Source organism: Rhinoderma darwinii, chromosome 2 (assembly GCF_050947455.1).
Source record: "Rhinoderma darwinii isolate aRhiDar2 chromosome 2, aRhiDar2.hap1, whole genome shotgun sequence".
Taxonomy (NCBI): Eukaryota; Metazoa; Chordata; class Amphibia; order Anura; family Rhinodermatidae; genus Rhinoderma; species Rhinoderma darwinii.
This window is the reverse complement of record NC_134688.1, coordinates 290,587,072-290,606,862: the sequence shown is the minus strand read 5'-3', so window position 1 is coordinate 290,606,862 and position 19,791 is coordinate 290,587,072. Positions and strand designations below refer to the sequence as shown.

Genomic DNA, 19,791 nt, shown 5'->3' with positions numbered 1-19,791 from the left:
CCCGAAAATGCATCCCAATGTTTTCAATCAGAGGCGTCTTTTTCCCGCGAGCGGTAAAACGGTCTCGCGGTGGAAAGAAGGGACATGCCCTATCTTCGGGCGTTTACGCCTCTGACCTCCCATTGACATCAATGGGAGGCAGAGAAAGCGTATTTCGCTGCGTTTTATGCCTGCGGCGCTCAATTGCCACGGGCGAAAAACGCAGCGAAAATCGTCGTGCAGGGAGAGAAATTCCAAACTCTGTGTGAACATAGCCTTAGTCTACCCCATTCATCCCTTTAAAAGCCTTCAGCGCATGCAGAGCTGTTTTTTATTCAACAAGGAAAGCATGCACAAAACTAAAAAGCTAAGTCAGTTTTAGGGTATGTTCACACAGGAAAGATATGCTGCGTAAAAGTACACCGCGTATTCAACCTATAACACGTAGAGAATTCCGTCTGAAAAACCGCACTAAATTGTGGTGCAAATTTTCAGGGAGAATTTACGCTGCTGGTAGGAGGTGCAATACTTACCCACCCGGGCATTGCCTTAGCAACGCGCTCCTGTGTTCGTGCCGCCGATTTCCTGTAAGGCTGGGTTCACACGAGCATGTTACGTCCGTAATGGACGGAACGTATTTCGGCCGCAAGTCCCGGACCGAACACACTGCAGGTAGCCGGGCTCCTAGCATCAGTTATGTACGATGCTAGGAGACCCTGCCTCGCTGCAGGACAACTGTCCCGTACTGTAATCATGTTTTCAGTACGGGACAGTAGTTCCATGGACAGGCAGGGACTCCTAGCGTCGTACATAACTATGATGCTAGGAGCCCGGCTCCCTGCACTGTGTTCGGTCCGGGATTAGCAGCTGAAATACGTTCCGTCCATTACGGACGTAACATGGTCGTGTGAACCCAGCCTTATAATGCTGCAGCCTGTGATTGGCTGCAGTAGTCACATGGGATGAAACGTCCTCCCAGGAGGCTGGACTGCACGTAAAACCGAGGGATGCATTGCTATGTCAACGGCCGGGGGTTAAAGGGAACCTGTCACCAGCATTTCACCTATTAAACCAGCACTACCTGGGGGTAGTGGGTGAAAAATCATTTCTATATAACCTATAATTGTCTTCTTAGTCGGCTCTGTAGCTTTGGTATTCAGCTTTTTAGTGTTCCCACAGCGTATGCTAATGAGCATAAGTCATGTCTTCATTCCTCAAGTCTTTCCGAGTTTACCCCGCCTCCTTACACTTGATTGACAGCTCCTCGCCTTCTCCCAGCACACACAATCCTGCGATTGTGCATTGATGTCCTATTCTGGTGTGTGCGCACAAAGGGACACCGGATTATTACGATAAAAAGCGCAAAATGTTTGCAGACCGATATTTACAGTCGGAGGAGGAGTTTAGGAGAGGGGATAACGGCAATGAACTTTTGATAGCAGCGGCCAGTGAGGGAGAAGTAAAGTTCAATAGGTGAAATGCTGGTGACAGATTCCCTTTAAGTATAGACTTTGAGGCAAAATGGCAGCTTTTCTGCCGCAAAAATGGCAGCATTTGCTATTTGTTGTGGGTTTTACCTGCGGTGCTGTTTTTCAAACATGCAGAATATCCATTTATGCTGTGGAATTAACGCACTTTTGGTTAATTCCGTAGCATAAATAGATATTCTGCGGATTAGAAAAAAACGCACCGCAGGTCAATTTAGCATTTTCTCTGCGGATTTTTTTTCTGCAGCGTGTGAATGAGATTTGTTAAAATACGCTGCAGATGCAGTAAATTGCGTTATTGTCCATATAGTTTTTTTTTTAGAAACAGGTCTCCATTTTTTTTTCGGTTCCTTAGCTAGAAAAATGTCTGCATGTATATGTTCAGATCTCATACCGACCTTGAACTGAATGTTTGCATATACATCTGATTGGTGTCCGAACAGAAAAAACCTGAGCAATTTTGCCACTAATTTTTTTTGCATCCTACATTTATGCAGTTTACTGTGGTAAAAATATCGTAACTTTATTCAGTGGATCGTTATAATTGCAATGATACCAAATTTATATAATTTCGTTAGGTTTTGCTAGCTTTACACAGTAAAAACATTTTAAAATTTTTTACAAAATGTATTTGTTTTGTGTCTATTTGAAGAGCCATAACTTTTTTTTTTCTGCCGATGCAGCTGTATGAGCGCCTTTCTTTTGCGGGGCGACTTGTAGTTTTTATTGGTATCATTTTACTTTTTGATCACTTTATTTCAAATTTTTCGTAAGGCAGGATGAACAGAAAACAGCAAGCAATTCTGACATTGTTTTTTGTTTATCCCATGCAGGTTAAATAACGTGATCTCTTTATAGTTGGGGTCATTACCGACGCGGCGATACCAAATGTGTAGTGTTTTTGTTTTTTCTTAAAGCATTTTGTAAGGGGGAAAAAAGTGTTCTGTTTTTTAAAAATAATAAACTTTATTAAACTTTAACTTTTTTTTTTTTTTTTTTAATTGGTCCCACTAGGTGACTTTACTGTGCGATTTGATTAATTGCTTTTATAATACACCCGCAATACTGTATTGCTGCTTGTCAGTGTAAGGGAATGTTCACACACTTAAAAACAGCTCCTGATTTTCAGATGTTTTTTTAAGCCACTCGCGATTTTTGCAGCGTTTTTTTTTATGGCTGTTTTTGGAGCGGTTTTTAATAGTCAATGAAAAACTGCTCCAAAAACATCCCAAGACGTGACCTACACTTTTTCGCGGCCGTTTTTCAATACGGCCCGTCGGAAAAGAGCGCCGTTTTTCCCATTGCAATGGGCAGATGTTTGGAGGCGTTCTGCTGCCGAAAAACGGCCGAAAATAAGCCGTGTGAACATACCCTAACACTGACAGGCACCTGTAAGGCTATGCCTGTCATGGCTTAGCAGGCATCCACTACAGGCAGACCTGGGGACCTTTGTTAGGCGCCTGGCTGCCATAAGAGCCACCAGCACATTCCGATCGCAGTGCTAGTGGGGTGAGAGGGTGCCCCCTCCAAAATCACTTAGATGTGGCGCTCGCTATTGAGTGCCGAATCTCAGGTGTTAAACGGGCAGATTTCGATCTGTCCGCTCGAGCAGCGCTGCTCTAAGTTCTCAGCTACCTCCAGTAGCTGAGAGCAAGGAGTTCTAACCGCCCCCCGCAGCGCAGATTTATTCTAAAACAGCGCCGTGAAAAGGCGTATGCATCAGAATAAAGACAGTTAATGGCCACCGTGAAAAGGCGTATTGGTGGTCACTAACGGGTTAAATTCTTTGCTTGGATCCAGTTCTGGTTTTGTCTTCAAATCTGCACTGTTTGAACAAGGCCTAGGGCTGGGTTCACACACCCTATTTACGGACGTAATTCGGGCGTTTTAGCCCCGGATTACGTCCGAAAATACGGCTCCAAAGCGTCGGCAAACATCTGGCCATTCATTTGAATGGGCTTTACGATGTTCTGTGCCGACGGTCATTTTTTTTTACGCGCCGCTGTCCAAAGACGGCGCGTAAAAAAAGACACCCGCGTCAAAGAAGTGCCTGTCACTTCTTCAGACGTAATTGGAGCCGGTTTCCATTGACACAATCGAAAAACGGCTCCAATTACGTCTGTAATGGATGCATCAAAAAGCGCCTGCACATGCCATTACGTCTGAAATTGCGGTGCTGTTTTCTCCTGAAAACAGCTCTGTGATTTCAGCCGTAACGGACGTGTACATGTGAACATACCCTAACACTTCTTGCCATCTTTTTTTGCGGACCAGACTTGCCCATTAGTCTAAATGCTATTTTAAAAAAGGAAAAATCACAAAAAAAACAGCGAATGGACGACATTTTCCACAGATGAATTGCTAAAGAAATACAGAAAAAAGAAATGTAAAACCAGCAAGTGTTTGCAATGAGAAAAATGGATGAGCAAAACTGACACACTGATGCAATAGACATTCCTATAGATAAACCACTTTTTAGGTGGACGCAAATTGGACATGCTCTGCACATCCTCTGCCTTTTGCAGAGGCATAATATGGCACCCATTGATTTTTATAAGGCGATGTTGCACCTCCGTATGCCTCCTTCACGAGTTTTTTTTCATAGAAATCCATGGGAAAAACTGCGCAAAAAACAAACAATCTTGTGTTGTGTTTTTTTGGATGTTTTCTGTCGGGCTAGAAAATCCACACCTTTTAAAAGCAAATAAAATTGCAATTAATCCAGTTGAAAGGCGCTGATTGGCGGGACAACTCATTCTGCTCAGCGTCATTGTAAGGCGCCGAATGGTCGGGCACAGAACGTACCAGGCCATTCAGCACTTATGCATGTAATTTTTACCTGTGTTCTATAGACGCTGATACAATTAGTGCAGGAGGGGGTGGCGGCGGCTGGTTTCAGTTGCGACGCCACCCCCTCAGAGGCAGCAGGGCAGACAGTGCGCCCCTATTCCCTCTCAGCCCGCCCTTCCTCCCCATTAGCGGCGCTAGCGCGCTGCAATGTGATATTTTAATTTTTTTTATTGATTTTTTTTTTTTTTTAAATGATGGGCCCTGGAAGCCGTGAGCCCCGGGTGGCCGCCCGAACCACCCATATGATAATCCGCCACTGCTCATACCTACAAAGCAAATAACCTAGTATAAGGATTAATGCGGCTCTGTGCTACATGGGAGGGGGCGTAAAAGATTCTTCTTAACTGCACTTGCAAATAATAATCTTTATGTAGCGCCAATATATTCCGCAGCACTTTACAATTTAGAGGGAACATGTACAGACCATATCAAACTTGGCATAGTGACACAACTAATTTACAATTTAAACGAGGAGTGAGGACCCTGCTCGCAAGAGCTTACAATCTGAGCAAATAGGGGGGAGACAAAATGTAAAAAGTGCTTATGTATAATGGACCAGCCATCTTTTATACATATGGGGTAGCAAACACAGAGTTGTATGAGCCGGTCACCAGCCAGGATCTGTGTATGTCAGATATGCAGTGCATTAGGGTGCAAGGAGTGAGGGGGATACTCCTGAATGAAGGGGTCAGGTTCTGATGACCAATGTAATGGGGAGGGGGGTAAAGGAAAGGAGTTAGATTAGGCAATATTATAGGCCTGCCTAAAAAGATGTGTTTTCAGTGCATGTCTAAAACTGGATGTTGGGAATGAATCCTATATTTCGGGGTAGCACATTCCAGAGGGTGGGTGCAACTAGAAACGTCTCGTACACGGTAGTGGAAGGTTTGGATTATCGAAGAAGTTAGTTTTATAGCTCATTCAGACCAGCGCAATCCTCGTGCAATTCAATGGAGCTATTCACACATGCGTGAGTTTTCACACAGCCAGTGTCCGTTGCGTAAAATTCACGATGTTCTATGTTGGTGCGTTTTTTGCTCACCTATTTGCTCATTGAAGCCTATGGGTTGCGTGAAAACCACGAACAGCACATGGACGACTTCTGTATGCTGTCAGTGTTTCACGCATCAGTTACAAAGAAATTCAGTGAAATAAAAAAAATAAAGTGCTTGCATGGACGTGAAAACACATGCAAAGCACACTGATGCCAATATGCAACGCACACCGATGGCACGTGGGCATGAAATGCAAAATGCTACGTTTTTTTTACGCACACATCTGACACGCTCCTCTGAATGTAGCCTTAGATTGTTGGCAGAATGTAGAGCACGGGTAGGGTGGTAGATGGAGATGTAAGGAGGGGCAGCACTGTGGAGAGCGCTGTGGGTGAGTAATGCGTTTAAATTGTATAAAAAAGAGCAAAGGGAGGATTCTGGAGATGGGTTTTGAGGTGCTATGTACGCTGTTACAACCCTATATTTATTTTTTTTATTGGCCCAATGCAGCAAATATGAAGCTTCTTAAATTGGTAAAGCAGTCCTTTTCTGTCTACATCTCCTAGTCAGAACTGTGTCTCTGGAAACCAACTACAAACTGTGTAGTCTGTTCCTCCAGTCATAATCTTTCATCTGTCCCCTACTCTTTGCTAATCGGTTCCCATGGAGCTATTGTCTCAAAGCGTTAGGCCCCATGCACACGAATGTGCTTTTGCAGCCGCAATTCCGCTGGAAATCCATGGGAGAATTGTGGCCCAATTAATTTCTATGGGCCCATGCACACGACACTGGTTTCCACGGTCCGTGCATGGCCCAGGAGCCTGGACTGCAGAAAGAACGGACATGTCATATTCGGGCCGTGTTCTGTGGCTCATTCCAGGCTCATAGAAAAGAATGGACCGATCCGAAAATCACGGCCGTGCACATGGGTACGATCGTGTGCACGAGGCCTTAGTCTTGACTAAAAATATCCTATTTACAAAGTTGTTTCGTTTTTAAAAACTGGAGCAATGGAAAAAAAATTGGCTGTGAAGGACTTTAAAGGGGTTGTCCGGTGAAAAAAAAACCTGTGGCTTACCCTCTGTATAGGCTATTAATATAGGATTGGAGGGGGGCAGACTCTCGGCACATTAGCTGTTTGAAGAGGCTCGGTGAGCGCTGCCTCCCACCTTTAATTTCTTACAGATACTGTACAGCGCTGACACATTCGTAGCAGCAGAATACAGTATTGCAGCTTTCTCCCATTACATAGTTACATAGTTTGTACGGTTGAAAAAAGACACATGTCCATCAAGTTCAACCAAGGGATGGGGAAGTGGGATGGGAAAGGGGAAGTAAAAAATTTCTACACATAGGAGCGAATACTTTTTTGTTCTAGGATATTATCTAAGCCTTTTTTAAAGCCATCTACTGTCCCTGCTGTGACCAGCTCCTGCGGTAGGCTATTCCATAGATTCGCAGTTCTCACGGTAAAGAAGGCTTTTCGCCTCTGCAGGGTGAACCTTTTTTTCTCCAGACGGAGGGAGTGCCCCCTTGTTTTTTGAGGGGGTTTTACATGGAACAGGATGTCACCATATTTTTTGTATGTGCCATTAATATATTTATATAAGTTAATCATGTCCCCCCTTAGTGGTCTTTTTTCAAGGCTAAATAGGTTTAGTTCTTTTAATTTTTCCTCATAATTTAGATTCTCCATGCCCCTTATTAGCTTCGTTGCTCTTCTTTGTATTTTTTCCAACTCCAGGGTATCCTTTCTATGAACTGGAGCCCAGAACTGGACTGCATATTCTAGATGAGGCCTCACTAATGCTTTGTAAAGTGGCAATATTACATCCCTGTCCCGCGAGTCCATGCCTCTTTTGATACACGACAATATTTTGCTGGCCTTTGAAGCAGCTGATTGACACTGCATGCTGTTATTTAGTTTATGATTTACAAGTACACCCAGATCCTTCTCAACAAGTGACTCCCCCAGTGTAGCTCCCCCTAGGACATATGATGCATGCAGGTTGTTCGTACCCAGATGCATAACTTTACATTTATCTACATTAAACTTCATTTGCCAAGTGGATGCCCAAACACTTAGTTTGTTTAAATCCGCCTGCAATTCACAAACATCTTCCATAGTCTGAACTATATTACATAGCTTGGTGTCATCTGCAAAAATAAAAATAGTGCTATTAATCCCAGCCTCTATATCATTAATAAATAAGTTGAATAATAGTGGTCCCAGCACTGACCCCTGGGGTACACCACTTATATCCGGGACCATTCAGAGTAGGAATCATTGACCACAACTCTCTGGATACCGTCCTTGAGCCAATTCTCAATCCAATTACAAACTATACTTTCTAAACCTATAGTCCTTAATTTACCCATTAGACGTCTATGGGGGACAGTGTCATTCACTTAGAGGCTCTGTCACCACATTATAAGTGGCCTATCTTGTACATGTGATCGGCGCTGTAATGTAGATCACAGCAGTGTTATTTATTTAGAAAAACAATCATTTTTGACGGAGTTATGACCTATATTAGCTTTATGCTAATGAGTTACTCAATTGACAACTGGGCGTGTTTTACTTTTTGACCAAGTGGGCGTTGTACAGAGGAGTGTATGACGCTGACCAATCGGGGTCATACACTTCTCCATTCATTTACTCTGCAGATAGCGATATAGTTATATCGCTATGTGCAGCCACATACACAAACACTAACATTACTGCAGTGTCCTGACCGTGAATAGACATTACCTCCAGCCAGGACGTGATGTGTAGTCAGAATCCTGACACTTCTGTAGCGTCTGTGTGAGACTACAGCACAGCGAGATCTCGCTGTAAATGACAGCTAATCTCTCGAGACTACGCCTGCTATGCTGTAAATTACAGAGAAGTGTCAGGATTCTGAATACACAGCCCGTCCTGGCTGGAGGTAGTCTATTCATTGTCAGGACACTTGATTAACATTAATGTGTGTGCATGTGGCTGCACATCGTGTTCTAGTAAGAACATGATGCTGCTGTGTAAATGAATGGGGAGAAGTGTATGACACTGGTCAGTGTCATACACTTCTCTCCACAACGCCCAGTTGGTCAAAAAGTAAAACACACCCAGTTGTCCATTGAGAAACTCATTAGCATAAAGGTAATCTAGGTCATAACTCCGTCAAAAATGATCGTTTTTCTAAATAAAAATACACTGCTGTAATCTATATTACAGCGCCGATCACATTATCTACAAGATAGGCCACTTATAATGTGGTGACAGCCTCTTTAAGCCATCAAATTATTCTTCTTTTTTTTTTTTTTTTTTTTCCCTCCCAAGTCCCATAACTGTGTGAGCTTGTTTTTTTTTTTCTGTGGGATGAGTTTGTATTTTTAAATGGCACCATTTTGGGGTACGTATTTATTCATTAAAGAGGTTTTTCCATCAGACCTTTCACTGGGTATGTCATGAATGTCAGATGCAAGACCCACCTCTGGGACACGCACATATCTCTAGAACGGGGCCCCCTAAAACCCCGTTCTACTACTGTGTTGTGGCAGAAGCGTGTGATTCCTGACCACGGAGAAAAAGCCTCTTATTGAAGTCCATGGGAGGCAGTTTTGGCCATTTTTTGGCACTGCTTCTGATGCGGTTTCCACGTCAATCTGCATCCAAAAACTGAACTGAGCCTTAAAGAGGCTCTGTCACCAGATTTTGCAACCCCTATCTGCTATTGCAGCAGATCGGCGCTGCAATGTAGATTACAGTAACGTTTTTATTTTTAAAAAACGAGCATTTTTGGCCAAGTTATGACCATTTTTGTATTTATGCAAATGAGGCTTGCAAAAGTCCAAGTGGGCGTGTATTTGTGTACATCGGGGCGTTTTTACTTCTTTTACTAGCTGGGCGTTCTGACGAGAAGTATCATCCACTTCTCTTCACAACGCCCAGCTTCTGGCAGTGCACAGACACACAGCGTGTTCTCGAGAGATCACGCTGTGTCGTCACTCACAGGTCCTGCATCGTGTCAGACGAGCGAGGACACATCGGCACCAGAGGCTACAGATGATTCTGCAGCAGCATCGGCGTTTGCAGGTAAGTCAATGTAGCTACTTACCTGCAAATGCTGATGCTGCTGCAGAATCAACTGTAGCCTCTGGTGCCGATGTGTCCTCGCTCGTCTGACACGATGCAGGACCTGTGAGTGACGTCACAGCGTGATCTGCCAGAAGCTGGGCGTTGTGAAGAGAAGTGGATGATACTTCTATACACAACGCCCAGCTAGTAAAAGTAGTAAAAACGCCCCGATGTACGCACATAATACACGCCCAGTTGTACTTTTACTTTTCAACACACCCACTTGGACTTTTGCAAGCCTCATTTGCATAAATACAAAAATGGTCATAACTTGGCCAAAAATGCTCGTTTTTTAAAAATAAAAACGTTACTGTAATCTACATTGCAGCGCCTATCTGCTGCAATAGCAGATAGGGGTTGCAAAATCTGGTGACAGAGCCTCTTTAAGGCGATACCAAATATGTATAGGTTTATGTTTTACTGCATTTGCACAATAAACCCTTTTTGTTTTGTTTTTTCCTCAGGAAATGTTGTATTTTTATTATTTTTTTGATTACTCCATTCCAAGAGATATAACTTATTTTTATTTTTTTTCTTAGTCTTTTCTGTCTGTAGGCATATGTGGGCTAGGTTTTTTTGGGGGATGAGATGTAGGTTGGTTTGTTTTTGTTTTTTTTATTAATAGCATTTTCAGGTACAGAAGAGTAAAAGCAATTCAGTTTGTTGGATTTTTTTTAACACACGTAAAAAACCAAAACTTTTTATAAAAATGTATTTTTACGTTAAGTTTTTTTTCTAATAAGCTTTATTAACATAAATTTAACTGCTTATTTAGTCTCGTTAGGGGACGTTACAATACGATATACTACAGTAAACCAAAGCATTATTGCTGGTCAGTGTTAAACTGTCAGGCAATATATTAGGCCATGTCTCTGGCACGGCCTAATAGGCATACAGCCATGGTGGGCCTGGGGGCCTTTGTTGGATTGCCATGGCAGCTGGGAGCCTATCGGTGGCCCGCGTTTGCGGGATACCGATGGGTGACAGGGAGCTTTCCCTCTGTCAAATCACTTGAATGCCGCGGTCGCTATGGACAGCAGAATTTAAAGAGGACCTGTCACTAGATCATATAAGGATTTTAACTGGCTTACTCAACTGAATACCGCTGTCTCCCTGATTTTTAGCGCGATTTTTCTTTTTTCCTGGACCCCATAGTCATTCCATAGATATGGCGCACTGTTATGTTGGCTCACTCTATGCTAATTTGCTGTTAACCGCATTCCATATCTCTGGAATAGGGGAGGGGTCCAGTAAAAAAAAAAAAAGAGACCGCTGAAATCCGAGAGAACGCTATTCAGGTCAGTTAAATGGTAACTAAAGGTTTGACTAACTTCTGACATGTCACTATGATGTATCAGAAGTTTGTCAAACGTTTAGTTACCCTTTTAACCAGTTCAACTTATGACCTAGTGACAGGTTTTCTTTAAGGCCTTATTCATATGACCGGGATAATCGGCCGGGTCACTAGCTTTTTTTTTTTTTTGTTAGCCGTCACATAGCTGCATTGAAGAGGCTCTGTCACAAGATTAGAAGTGCCCTATCTACTGCCAAATCTAATATGTGCTGTAATGTAGATAACCGTGATTTTTATCTTGAAAAACGATCATTTTTGAGCAAGTTATGAGCAATTTTATTTTTTACCTTTTTACCAACTGGGCGTTGTAAAGAGAAGTGTATGACGCTGACCAATCTGCGTCATACACTTCTCGCCATTCATTTTTAGCTGTACTCGCAGCACAGCGTGATCTCGCGAGATCACACTGTGCTGTCACATACACCCACATTAACTTTACTGAAGCAATGTCTATTCACTCAAGACACTTCGGTAAAGTTAATGTGGAGGTATGTGACAGCACAGCGTGATCTCACGAGTACAGCTAAAAATGAATGGAGAGAAGTGTATGGCGCTGATTGGTCAGTGTCATACACTCCTCTTTACAACGCCCAGTTGGTAAAAAGGTAAAAAAAAAATGCCCAGTTGTCTATTAAGAAACTAATTCGCATAAATCTAAAATTGCTCATAACTTGCTAAAAAATTATCGTTTTTCAAAATAAAAATCACTGCTATTATTTACATTATAGCGCCGATCAGATTATGTAGAAGATAGGGCACTTATAATCTGGTGACAGAGCCTCTTTAAAATCAATGCATGTCTATGGGGTTCTTCACGCAGCTGTTTTTTTTAACTGACTGTGAACGGCCTGGGAAAAAAAAATAAGACTTGTCCTATTTTTGCTTGGTATACTGGATCCCTCAATAGACTCAAGTCTATGAGGGATCCGTCAAAAATGGGGTAACGGACGGATACAGATCGGCAGTGAAAAATTGCAGTTTTACACGGCCGATTTGACACCCGGTCGTGTAAATAAGACTACCGAAAACCGTTGCAGCGGGAGCCTGTCGGTCAACGTTGGTCTCCCGCAATGTCGTGTCCTTCCTTTCATGAAAAGGAGCAATAGTGGAGCGAGCAGTCAAATCGCTGAATTCTATGCACTATTGAAGTTTGTGAAGTCATCCTAAATGATGCATTATAGATCTTCGAATGATTCATTCAATTAGTTGAAACGAATCTGATGTACTTTATGATTATTACTATGGAATTATTGCTAGTTTTGACATTTTTATTAGGTTATACTAAAACAGGAACATTTCCATCTATTAAGGTTTTAAATGTCCCTTGTTATCTTTCACAACTGCTCTTGGCAGCAATGCAAATTAGCCATGTGTCCAGCTCTTCACAGCCAAAGCCCTGTGCATGGTGGGGGTTTTTTGTTTGTTTTTTTTCCCTTTATTCCTTCTGTAAGGGGATGGGTTAGGTGTGGCTAGTTCAGAAAGGAAAATTGGAAAGTTTTAGTAATGGGCTCCCCTCCCCCTTTCTACCTCGTGTCCCCGGAGCACAGATCCTGTCATTCATTCTCTGCCAGCGCTCAACACCAGACAGCTAGCTCTTGGCCGCACTTCAGATGGGTGTACAGCTGGGACCTGTTACACTTCGGCTGTTTGCCCTTCCAGTTATAAATAGCTCTTACCGCCAGCCTTCATCAGAGCAGTCCCAGAGGTAATAAGCAGGTTAATTACTGTGGGAACACGGGTAATCCATGTATACACCCTCCATCGCTGCCCACACAACTCTACATATGACTACTGCAGCATTGCACATTGTGAAGTATCGTAGCAGGTTCTTAGAAAGTATGCAGAATTCAAAGTGATTGCATGGTGAACGAGTTGCATGTTAGGGGGGGGGGGGGGGTTCTGATGAGAGCTGTTTGAATGTGTGTGCTCCAGGGTCGGGTTGAGACATTATTTCTGATAGCTAACTTGGATGTGTTTTTTCATGGGTTTAAAAGTATTGCAAGAGTGTGAATTGTTGCTGGTCTTCACAGCCTGGCAGTCCCATGGATCAAATGGGGAAGATGAGACCCCAACCTTATGGCTCGAGCAACCCATACAGCCAACAGGCTGGTCCACAGCAAGGGCATGCTGGTTACCCAGTACAGCCTTATTCTTCACAGACGCCACAGAGATACCCAATGGCAATGCAGGGTCGACCTCAAGGAGCAATGACTATGCAGTATGGACAGCAGGTACTTTTTAACTAAAAGTTAAAAAAAACAACTTAATGTGTGACATACTATACATGTGTGCTTGAGGCCTCATTCAGGCAGATGTCTTGTAACCACTGGACTCCTGCGGTTCTACTGATTTGTGCTTGGAGCACCATACATCCATATGGGGCTGTACATTTATTAGAACTGCCTGCTTTACACACAATACTGACTGCCAAATACAGGTACAGTACACCCGTCTGAATGAGGCAAAGGGATGATATCTTTACTTTGTTCTAACTGTAAAAGGTCTGATGGCTCTAACTGCGAGTTTCTATTTTATTCTTGTTTCTACAGAATTTTGCAAGCAATTTGCTTTAAAAAATAAAAATTCTAATTGAAAAAAAAAAAACACGTTGGTTTACTATATTGAAATTTAGACGTCCAATTCAGTTTATAAAAAGGAAGGGAAATATTTAGCCAGGCTTTTTTATGGTGAAAAACATTCCATTTACATTTTTACTTTTTCATTCAAATAAAATAAAATTTTTCTCCTGGGACCTCTGTTTGAGCCTCGAAGCACTTCCTGCATGTAGTAGTCAAGCGAGCCATGCAGTCCTGCCATTGATGTGCTACAGATCTGTTTCACTTTGTGACTCTGTTCACATCTTCGTTACTATTAGTTTTCCTCAGTCATAGGATCAGAACTACGAAAATAACGGCAGCGAATGATCCATTGCATGACCAGCACCCCGACAGAACCCATTGGCTTTAATGAGTTCTGCTGGGTTTCGGTCATGGTGTCTGCCAGTCTACGGACAAAATAGTGCAGCATTCTGCGCTATTTTTGACCAGATCTGTGATGTGGTCGTCTAACGGAGCCTCCAATGCAGATTTGAACCTAGTCTTACTCCTACTCTTTCACAGCTTCACTACTAAGGAGGAGTAGAGACTGGGAATGTAATATGTTCATCGTTGGGGTAACTTCTGCTAGTAAAACTATAATCCAATAGGCATTTGAAGTGCACCCATTATGATGGGACAGTGGCATCTAAAAAAAAATCTGATGTTCAGTATCCTTTTTTTTTTTTTTACACTCCTGAGCCTCAATTACGTTAAACTATTTTTAACTCTCAGGCACCATGTAAAATACACAAAAAACATAAGGAAATTTTTCCATCATGCATGTGTCAGAACTGAATGGGCAAGTCTCATAAATACCATCCAGTGGATGCCAGGTCAAGTACCATAGGTTGGCATAGGTAAATGTCAACGTTTCTTAAAGTTTTGCCATATAAGATTGTAACACTGGACATTGTGCTATCAGTACTTGTAACATTAAGGCTATGTTCACACAAAGTGGATACACTGCATAAAAGCAAACGTCGTATCCGAGCTCGGCGTCGCAGAGATTCCAGCCAAAAACCTGCACATAAATTGTCAAACTTACGTAGCCATGGCATGTTCTTCTGCATGCCGGCCTCATAGGATGACGTTTTATCCCACGTGACCACTGCAGCTTGTGATTGGGTGAAGCAGTCACATGGGATGAAACGTCGTCCGAGGAGGTCAGCCTGGACAAAGAAACACAGAATTCTGGGTAAGTATATGCAAAAAAAATTTGAATTGCAATTTTCTCTGGTTTTCCGCCGCATAAATCGCAACATCTATTTGTTGCGTGTTTTAACTCCATTGAATTCAATGGGGAAAACCTGCAACAAAAAACTGATAACGCAAATACAATTGACATACTGCGGCTTAAAAACCGCAGGTCAATCTGAGTTTTTTCTGCTTGTTTACACAACGTGTGGATGAGATTTGTTGCGGAAAATCCGCGTTTTTGCGCTATGTGTGAACTTACCCTTAAGCAATAAGGAGCCTTGTGAAAGTGCCTAATATTGTCTTTCTCTGTACTCCTCTTAATAGAAAACTTTCTAGATCTGCTTTTTTAATTCATTCATTCCCTATTTCAAATTCCAGATGGCTACATATGCGCAACAAGGCCCTGCAACCTATACTCAGCAGAGCCAGTCGCCATACTACAACCAGCAGAGCATCCACCCTCCACAGCAGCAAACCACACCACCACAAACCCAGTATTCTCAGCAACAGTCAGCTCCTCAGTCTTACACACCGCAACAGACTTCCTCTTCTCAGCCTCCCTCTAGCCAGCCTGTGCAACCCACCTTCCCTCAACAGCAGCAGTCGCCATCTCCATCACCCTATACGCAACAGCAGCAGCAGGGCCCCCCAACAAGTTCACAAAGCCAGTCCCCATATAGCCAGCAAGCACCACAGTATCCCACCTCACAACAGCAAGGATCATCCTATTCCACATCTGGAGCACAGCAGGGGAGTACCTACTCTCAGCAGCGCTTCCCTCCACCACAGGTATGGCAGAACATTTGTCTGCGTTTATAGCAGTTTTTCTTGTTTTATACTTGTTGTTCCTTTTTATACATGAATGCATTTATTTTGTAGGAGCTCTCTCAGGATTCCTTTACTTCCCAGGCCTCCTCTACCCCCTCTCTGGGTTCCAGCAAAGGACAGGAGGATCTCAGCTTGGGGATGCAACCACGGCCCTCTAGCCTTCCAGTGAGTTTACTTCTTGCAGACACATAAAATGAACTACTTCTTGAAAGTAAGGCCCTGTTCAGTCTTTTTGCTGGCAGGAAAATCTGCTTCAAATTTCAGCCAGGAATTTTGAGGCAGATTTTGACCTGCCTGCAAATTCTTGCCACGATTTTCACTGCGTTCCGCTTTTTTTTGCCCGCGACCTTGCGCCGCGGGTGAAAAAAACGCTTTCTCTGCCTCTCATTGATTTCAATGGGAGGTCAGAGGCGGAACCGCGGCAAGAAAGAGCATGCAGTTGTTTTTTACCGCGAGCGGCTATAAACCGCCGCTGGAAAAAAACTCTGCCTCCTGTTGAAATCTATGGGAGACAGTTTCGGACGTTTTTGCCAAGGATTCCAACGTGCTTTCTACGTCAATCGGCGAAAAAAAAATTAACCGGGTGTAAATGTCTACCTTCTACCACGATGTAGTTAGGTTCGACATGCTGTGCTTATAAATGTCATATAGCTGGATTCACACACACACACACATATATATATATATATATATATATATAATTTTTTTTTCTTCACAATTATTTGGTCACAGCATTTAAAAAGGCTCTGTCACCAGATTATAAGTGCCCTATCTCCTACATAATCTAATCGGTGCTGTAATGTAGATAACAGTGGTTTGTATTTTGAAAAACAAGGAATTTTAGATTTATGCGAATTCGTTTCTTAAGAACCAACTGGGTGTGTTTTTACTTTTGACCAAGTGGGTGTTGTAAAGAAGTGTATGACTCTGACCAATCAGCCTCATACACTTCTCATTGTTCCAGCCCAGTATTTTTTTTTCCCACTTCTCCAAAGCAGCAAGCTGGTGTTTTTTCAGAACATTTTTTTTCCCCCTGCTGTGGACACCACTTGTAACAAACTGCACACAAAAAATAGCCACTGTCTGTGTGACCCTGGAATTTTTGGAGAAATTGTCATGACTTTGTATGTGTTCCCGACCCACTCCCTCCTTCCTTCGTCATTTATACATCTCTATGCTGTAAGCTCGCCTAAAAGGGCTTGTCCAGGATTACAAAAACATCACTACTTTCTTCCAAAAACAACGCCACGCAAGTTGTGGTATTGAAGCGGAGCCCCATTCGCTTAAATGGAGCAGAGTTGCAATACCGGGCACAACCCATGGACAGGTGGTCTGTTTTTGGAAGAAGTCAGCCATGTTTTTACACTCCAATTTTTTAATATTGGCTGCAGCCGGACAGAATTTTGTCCCAATGGCTATGTAGGGAGTTTGAAGCTCTAATCAAAAAAACAGAGCTCCAACCCTTCATTAACAAATTATTTGGATCTTCTGGCACAGCACGAGCGCCTTTTTCCCTTAATTATTTACATAGGTTGTTCCTGGTACTACAGCTCGTACCCCATGAGGAAACAATTGGCTTATCACAAGGATAGGCCATCCATTAGAAAACTTTTATTCAGCCCAAGAACTTGGACCTGTTTAGATAGTTGGACTATAATACTCAGGATCACTACGTAAGATACGTAATGTAGTAACCACTTTTTATGCAGAAAGAGGGCTACACGGTGACTGACCGCAACACAGTTCACACAGCCAAAGATCACCGTGTGTTCGCAGTGTCACAACACGGCAGTCGCAAGAAATAAAAAGTATTTCTTGCAACGGTCGCGTCGTCACAGCGACCTGCGGGTTACAATTTGCCCGTTATCACTTTCATTACTGAGGTGCAACCTGTGCAAAACTAATATTTGGCTACAAGGTTGCCTTGTATACCTAGCCTAAAACCACTGACCGGTGAAGTGAATAGCATTGATTATCTCGTTACAATGGCAACTGTCAAGGGGTGGGATATATTAGGCAGCAAGTGAATAGTCAGTTCTTTAAGTTGATGTGTTGGAAGCCGAAAATATGGGCAAGGGTAAGGATTGGAGCCACTTTGATAAGGGACAAATTGTATCGTCTGACTGGGTTAGAGCAAATCTAAAATGGCAGGTTTTATGGGGTTTTCCAGTATGCAATGGTTAGTACCCACCAAAAGTGGCCCAAAGAGGGACTTCCGGCAACAGAGTTATGGGTGGGCGCCCAAGGCTCTTAGATGCAAGTGAGAGACTCTGCGAAGGCTCTAGTCACACGACAGTAAAAATGACTGTGACGGCTCTCCTTTTTTTTTTTTTTTTTTTTTTTTTTCTCCAGATCGTATATACTGGCCTTCAAAAAAAATAGAACATTTTCTTTTTTCAGATGTGTTCACGGCCCCTATACAAGTCAATGTATTTTATCGGACGTTTTTTTAGACGGCCCTTAAAGACTGATCGGTTGCTAGGGGACGCCGAGGAAAGGCTGAAATTCCCCCAGCAATCCAAAAAACAATGCAAACGAAGCTCTCTGTTATGAAAGCCAGGTAAAATGGTATCTTTTTTCAGTGGGTTTGGACAAAAAACCCTGACAAACGAAATTCTTCCTTGGAGAAATACGGATGCAAAACATCCATAAACCGTTTGATTCTCTTAACAGCTGTTGTGCGAATATAGCTTGCTCTGTCTGTGCTACAGGACTCTTCTGTGGGATCGCAACAAACTGCTGAATGTGAGAGTTATCAGAACACACCGTGCATCCCAGCTTGCTGCTTATGGAGTTATAAACTGACAGACATAACTTTTGTACACTAAATATAAATTATTTAAAGAAAAAGTAATAGTTAAGAGCACAGGGGAAAAAATTAAAAAAAATTTTCCTAGAAAAAAAAAATTGCTTTCATTTTGTGTAAAAACGACAAAAATACCATAAATACACACATGCTATTGCCACAATCGTAACAACCCAAACAATGGTTAACATGTTTAAACCGCATAACGAATTCCATACAAAAAGCTAAAACGGCAGATTTGTGTCGTTCCCCCCCCCCCCCCCCCCCCACACCATCCATTTAAAAAAAACTTAAAAAGAACGACTTCAAAATGGTACTGATTTTAAAAATTGCATCTCGTACTGCAAGAAACATGCCCAGAGATACATTGGCGGAAAAATGTATGAAGTTATGGCACTTTGAATGCGGCGATGCAAAAACAAACTAAAATAGGCTTGGTACTTAACCCCTTCCCGCTCCTTGACGTACTATTACGTCATGGCAGCTGTATCGTTCGCGCTCCATGCCGTAATAGTACGTCTCGGGAGTAACGGCCGTTTCGGCCGTCCTCCCGACACATACAGGAGCTGTGACGCTGCTGTCTTGTTCAGCAGCTGTCACAGCTCCTACAGCGGGGACCGATCGCTGTGTCCCCGCTGATTAACCCCTTAAAAGCCGCGTTCTATAGAGATCGCGGCTTTTTAGGGGTTAAGCTGCCATCGCCGGCCTGCTACGCGATAGCGGCCGGCGATGGTGACTATGGCAACCGGACACCAAACAATGGCATCCGGCTATGCCATAGACGGAAGCCTAGTGGGTCCTGACAACGTCAGGACCCACTATGCTTGCTGTCAGTGAGTAGCTGACAGTTCTAATACACTGCACTACGCATGTAGTGCAGTGTATTAGAATAGCGATCAGGGCCTCCTGCCCTCAAGTCCCCTAGTGGGACAAAGTAATAAAGTAAAAAAAAAGTTAAAAAAAGATGTGTAAAAATAAGAAAATAAAAGTTTTAAAAGTAATAAAAGTAAAAGTCCCACTTTTTCCCTTATCAGTCCTTTATTATTAATAAAAATATATAAACAAACAAATAAACTATACATAATTGGTATCGCCGCGTCCGTAACGGCCTGAACTACAAAATTATTTTGTTATTTATCCCGCACGGTGAACGCCGTAAAAAAAAATATTAATAAACCGTACCACAATTGTTTGGTCACTTCACCTCCCAAAAAATGGAATAAAAAGAGATCAAAAAGTCGCATGTACCTAAAAATGGTACTGATGGAAAATACAGTTCGTTACGCAAAAAATAAGTCCTCGCACGGCTTTATTGATTGAAAAATAAAAACGTTCTGGCTCTTAGAATAAGGTAACACAAAAAGTGAATGATTGTTTACAAAACGTATTTTATTGTGCAAACGCCATAAGACATAAAAAAAAACTATAAACATCTGGTATCGCCGTGATCGTATCGCCCCGCAGAATAAAGTTAATATATCATTTATAGCGCACGGTGAACGCTGTAAAAAAAAAGTATACAAAAACAATAGTAGAATTGCTGTTTATTAGTCACCACGCCACCTAAAAATGAAATAA

General features: G+C 42.6%; 1 protein-coding gene across 2 annotated transcripts in view; it reads left to right on the top strand.

Moving 5' to 3' along the window:
- Positions 1-19,791, top strand: part of ARID1A (AT-rich interaction domain 1A) — an 80,443-nt gene that overhangs the window by 33,237 nt on the left and 27,415 nt on the right. Inside the window, exons 2-4 of one of the 2 annotated variants that reach the window (XM_075853453.1) lie at positions 12,816-13,016; positions 14,958-15,368; positions 15,459-15,572. In XM_075853453.1, coding sequence (XP_075709568.1) covers positions 12,816-13,016; positions 14,958-15,368; positions 15,459-15,572 — 726 coding nt within the window. The remainder of the gene's footprint in view (positions 1-12,815; positions 13,017-14,957; positions 15,369-15,458; positions 15,573-19,791) is intronic. The other variant, XM_075853454.1, reaches the window with a different exon arrangement.